At 42.4% G+C, this 6052-nt stretch overlaps 1 protein-coding gene across 1 annotated transcript in view; it reads left to right on the top strand.

The window, feature by feature from the left end:
• The first annotated feature begins 877 nt into the window (after positions 1-877).
• The window catches only part of LOC124156310 (influenza virus NS1A-binding protein homolog A-like), a 156919-nt gene continuing 151744 nt past the window's right edge, over positions 878-6052 (top strand). The window contains exon 1 of the mRNA XM_046530782.1: positions 878-1038. Coding sequence (XP_046386738.1) covers positions 996-1038 — 43 coding nt within the window. The 5' untranslated portion in view covers positions 878-995. The remainder of the gene's footprint in view (positions 1039-6052) is intronic.

The following is a 6052-nucleotide window of genomic DNA, read 5'->3' as shown; positions in this document are numbered from 1 at the left end:
ATAAAATCAGCGAAAGCTTTAGAATTCTGGTGATTTACCACCTTCATCTATACGAAGCGCAATATTCCATGGATTTATTGTTCGCCATATTATAATTGATCGTAGAACAATGATAAAATGACGAGCAGTGGCGTAACTAGGAATATTCTTTGAAGGGGATGAGGGGGTTAGTGGGGGATAATCCCCCAGGAAACCCCAGGCAGTTCAGGTAAAATTTTGAAAAATAGCATGCCTGAAAATGCATTTTACATCGTTTTGACACTTAAAATTTAGCTTTAACCATATTCAGTTTTCATACATCAAATCCAGTCAAGATTTTTAAATATTTTTTTAAATTTCTCTGAGGCTTTGGGGGGGGGGGATACATCCGCTCATCCCCCCATAGTTACGCCTCTGATGACGAGCAATAAATCCATAGTCATTTTATTCAAATGATCTAGCACGTCATCATTAAATTAAATTACCCATCATGTTATCATTGATCAATGACATTATGACGAGCAATATCATATGTTATTTGGATCGTGTTATCATCAGTTTCGCAGTGTTCATTTTGATCGCCATTGTTCTTTAGGCTCTCGTGGTAAGTTGTGTCCTTTAGTGAACGATATGAAAGAACGATTCATTAGCATGAACCAAAACACACGACTCATGGAAATGCCCACCTCTGAATGTGGGAGGATGGGCTTAGCGGGGGTGGGGTTGGAGGAGGAAGCGTTGCTCTATCGATCGCATGGAGAAAAGTTCGCGTGGAAGGGGAGGTAGGGGAGGGGAGTTTGGAGGGGAAGGGAGAGAGAGAGGGGAGGGAGGTGAAGGGGCACGTGAGGGGAGGTAGGCTGGAGGAAGAGTATAGTTGTGTGTGGGCCTCGTGTAGTCTTGATGGCGGCCACCTGATTCCCACTGTGCGCGGAGTTTCCTTCCAGGGCAACATTTTGTATACAATTCCTTTTTTTCCCCGCTTTTATCTCATCCCCCGCCGATCGCCTCTGCCCAACATGATGGACGCTACGTCCCCGGACTCGTGCGAGTCGCTGCCCGGTAAGTTTATTTTTTTTTAATAACAACAATATTTTTGTATACCTACGTCTATTATTTCTCCCAAACATGTTCGCCCATTTTTTTATCGATTGGCCCGCCTAAAAAAAAAAATCCCGCCAAAAATTGTGCATGGATGGATGACCTTCCTCGCATGTATATAAAGTACCGAACTTGGCCACCAAATCTGCTCCCTTCTTTTATTTTCAATCTGGTTTTATGCTCCCTCCTTGCCCCACCACCTCCCGTGTTATTTCCCGCGAGCGATGACAACACAGCGCGGAATGATCCAAGGGCTGTACGCTTAGAACGGAGGAATGATTCGGCCTTAAAATAATTTTTTTAAATATATATAGGTGCATTAGTTCTACGCACACTTCGCGGTTCGATTTGCATGCAAGTACTTTCGAGGTTTCGGGTGCTCTCTTAATAGGATGTAAACAAGGGGGGAAAGGAGAAAATATGGCATGGAGAAAAGGATAGATAGAGATCGCGAGCGAAGCGTGAGGGAGGAAAACAATAACACAGTGGCGAGCGGGGAGAGCGCTTATTAGTACTGACTTTCTGCTGCTGGCCACCACATGCCTCGTGTGAGAATGGGATCGAAGTCACGAGAGGAAGGAAGGCGATGAGTAAGCGAGTAGGTAGGGGAACGTGCATGAATGGATGGGGGTGCGAGTGAACATACTGTGCTCGTGAGCACGATGAAGGAAAGATGCAATATCGACATTTTTTTTTTCAAACTTCCTCCGCGAGCCTAATTCCTCGAATTCTTCCTCTCCACTTCCTCTCCTCCGTCTTCTCTGTTTACATACACATGCACAAGGCGAACGGAACTCGTGGCAACAAGGTTACGTTACCAAGATGGAGAGTAAAATCGTACCTCGGATCCGGAGCGCGTGCAATATGCTTTTAGGAGAGAAGTGCAAAAGAAAATGTCTGGCATTAAACCTTGAGATAAAAGCACTGTTCACGCCCGAAAGTACTCCATAAGCAGGCTGTTATCAATAAAAATCTCCCATTAGCTAGAGGTGGTATTTACAGGTCGCTTAATTAATTTTTTTATCCAGCGTAACCCAAAAATATGACGAAGACTAGATGTTTGACATTAAACCTTGAAAAGAAAATAATTAACGCCCCTACGCAATCCATAAGCAGGCTGTTATCAATAACAAGCTCCCATTAGACAGATGTCGTAGTTATAGGTCGCTAAATAATTATTTTTTTGTTGAAAGGAACCATAAACTGTGACGAAGATTAATTTTTTGAATGCGTTATTAGCGGTCAAGAAGCAGGAGGTTATCAGCAATAGGGCCCTTTGGGTTTAGTGCCAAAATTGGAATGTATTTTTGGGTAAATCGCACCCATTCACCTTCGCAAACGTAAGTGAATGCACCGCACGAAATCATCATGCGCAGTTACCCATCGAAGCGAATACAAACAAGCTCCTGTTCCCTCCTCCTTCCGCTGACTATCCGCTCAGTGCTGGAATGAAGGTAAACAAAACGTTTTCTCCTTAGTGAATGCGAGAGGAGAGTGAGATGTGAGGTTATTGCAGTCCGTGTTTTTATTTTGGTTATATCTTACTCGTTACTCAATGGTTTTTTCCCTTACCGCCATTTCTCCATTGCTCTTATTTACACCCCTCCACCCCCATCCACTTCCCATCCCCCGCCCCTCTCCCGCGAGACAATCGCTAGGGCGTTCGCGTGGCCCAGTTCTTTGCCCTCCCGAGTGCGACCGTGCCTGCTTCCAAAGCGTCGCGTCATCCCCTCGCGCCTCTCCCTGGACCGTTCCAGAGATGATAACATACCCCTCCATATGCACGCGAGGAAGAGGATAGATGAATAGCTTAATAATCCCCCCCCCCCCCCCCAAAAAAAACTATCTCCCATTGCTCATGTTTCTGCTTCTGTTCGATGCTTGGCCACGGGGTTAACGTGCGGTGAGGGGCGAGGTCCCCTCCAAAATTCTGCGCAGTTCTGTTCCCCTTCCAGAAACTTCCACGCCAAGCATCACGTCAGCTCAGCATGGCGACAGGTTCCAGTTATTATTTATTATTGCAGGCTGTATTCCCGCGGCCGCGTTGGATGATTGTCTACATGACCCTTAGTCTATTCATCTGTTTGTACTCTTATTTTTGGTATCATAACCATTTTATCTACGTTTTTTTTCAAGTATGCTCTGTCTTATGTTCAGCCAAGTTCTTTTCTTGTTCGTAATATAATTTGCTTCAAGGGCTGATGCCCACAGAATAATTTACATTTTATTCTATCTTTTGTTCCTTAGATAATGTTTTCAAAGCGTTACTTGGTACATAAAATTTACTTATCAATTGTAATTCCTCCCTTATCGCATATGTGTTTACCGAGTGATATCGACGGTGACCTCGCCGTTGTGTTCCAGAAATTTCCGTGACAGACATCTTGTCAGCTGATCATAGTGACAAGTTCCTTTTTATGTGAACGTTGTGTTTCCACAAGCGACATTACCCAAATTACTCCAGGTATTTGGAAAATAAAAATACTTTTCTGCCCAGATCTTTACTTAATGTCAAAAGTTTACTTTTTAATATATTTCTTCCGTTTAACGATTTATGAACGATATGAGGGCGAATATTGATGGATTGTGAGCAGTTAATTCTATGTTCCAGGAATATTCACATTTGGAATTCCTTCAGCTCTGAAAAGTGAAATGTTCCGCCCTTTTAAGTAGATGAGTTCCTACATCCACGTTGGAAGTGCACGGAGTATTTGCCTATGAGTCATGCTAAAAATGACATCCAACAGGTCGAAAAAATAATGATATAATGAAATGTAAAAAACTTCGTAGTTGCTCATAAATATTGGGTGGAATTTCTTTGAAATTACAAAATGTATTACATTTAATTATGTTGAATCGATTCTATGAAGACAAGCCCGAGGTAACGAATCATAATAATGATCGTTGAATATTTTGACTAAAGCGTACCTTTACGTCTCCATTTAACTTTTTTTCATTACTTTCCGACTTGCTGTAAAGGCGTTAATGAGTTGTTTGAGGCTGCCTACCAGCGCTTTATGCGCAGTTATGTTTACGTTCCAGAACTTTCCGTCGCGGGCAGCTCGTCAGCCGAAATGGCTACGGACCACTTTTTTTTAAAGAACTTGTTTTTCGACCGTGTGAACGAGAAGGGTAACCCTTTTGTCCGACGACTCGTTGGTCTCGCATATGGGTGACTTCAGAGTGAACACCGTAAAAAAAATTCATAATAACAGAACAACTGCGTAACAGATAGCAAGGGGTAATCATCGTGCCCTGAGTCAGGACAGCGTACATTTGTATTTTATCCGCGACACAAAATGTTCCTCTTCCTCTTTGTATTTCACCCTTATCGCTTTAAATGAGATGCTATTAGCTTTTCCTCATAAGTGTTTCAAGGTCGAAATTTTTCATGAGTCTTGGTCTCCTCCCGTCAGTTAATTCGCTTAATACCCTAGAGTAATTAGTTTCATCACCAGTGATGGCGGCCTTGCAGTGTGTACGACTGGAGGAAAAAATCTGATTCGTCACTAATTTCGAAAGAGATAAACTTCAATAAGCTTTTGTAAATATGGAGCAAATGTGATAGAGTAATGAAGAAAAGAGGAGAATGACTGAAATAAAATACGACTGATGTCGTGCAACAGAAGGAAAGCGATTATTTCCCTTCTCTAATCAACATAATCCTAAGATAGAGAGATTAATTCCAATGATCATGCTCTATTTATCTGCCCCACTGAATAGGATGTGTTTGAGTGATGGCTTCCGTAAAAGCGGCGCGCGTAGCATATTTCATGCTGGTTGTAGCTTATAGACACCTTTTACAATTGTAAAGCGTATATTGACTGTAGTTCTCAATCTTTTCCTCTTACTTGACTATTTTAGCTGATTTTGATTAGCAAAAGAGAGGACACTTAGCAAAAATATATACCTATGATAACGCCATGCTGAGAGAAATTAATTCTAAGAAGACAGTGAACAAAGAACCCTCGAAAATTCATTCATTCAGCGGCGTAAGGAAGTGAGTTTCTTATCTCGCTCTAGGAAAAACGATGCCTCCTATTGCAAACCTCAAAGTTCACATCTTTCCCCCTGTAAATAATTAAACTTGCTAGTATTTAATCAAGATCCTTACTCTTTTTTTTTTTAGAATGGGAGTGCGATGGCCAAATAAATATGACAACAACGTCGACCATTTCGTTCGATATCGATCGATTGGCGAGTTATGGAATGAGGCCCCTCAGATTGATTCGATTTTTTTTCTTTCGGCTCTCGTCAATATCTCATTGAATTGCGTGCAGCATAGCGCCCTACATCCCTCTTCTTTTTCTCACACGCTTGACCCCCACGGTTACTAAGCCGCACCTCAACCCACCGCACGCACTCCCGGGTCAATTTCGAGTCTTTCCCTGAGGGGGTTGCGTGCGGAATGCGTTCCAAATTTAAGGGAGGGTAGTGTTGACGTCGTGTGAAAGACGACGGTTCGGTGTCGAGGGTAATGGGGATTTCCAAGTAAAGCAGTTGACACCTGCATAGCGTTGCTAAGGTTAGTCACTCTTTATTTTTGCGTTCTGATCCACGTTTTCGCGGTATGGGTCAAAACGTTTTCCTAAGAGATAGAGCGGCGCCACTTCTGCACTTGGTCCAAACATGACCCTTGTTGATCTCTATTGTTGTATTATTTTTGTGAACGTATCGATGTAAAAACGCTCCACCATCGCCCATAGAATCAAATCCGCTCATCTAGTAGCCCTAGTATAGATGTGCGGAATTGATTCTATGGGCGATTGTTGAGCGTTTGTGCAGTGGAGGTATCGGTTTATTGACAGTTGCTCTCCATTATTTCCTCCTACTTGACTATTTTAGCTAATTGATTGATTCATAAAAAACTCGAAGTTTCAGTTATTCAATGACCAAGTAAATGAAGTAATGCAGCATAAAAACAGATACATTTGTTGACTTTTCGATCTGATAATGTTATTACGGATCATACGCC

The sequence above is a fragment of the Ischnura elegans genome, chromosome 3 (assembly GCF_921293095.1).
Source record: "Ischnura elegans chromosome 3, ioIscEleg1.1, whole genome shotgun sequence".
Taxonomy (NCBI): Eukaryota; Metazoa; Arthropoda; class Insecta; order Odonata; family Coenagrionidae; genus Ischnura; species Ischnura elegans.
The sequence above is the reverse complement of the archived record's forward strand: the minus strand, read 5'-3'. Positions and strand labels throughout refer to the sequence as shown.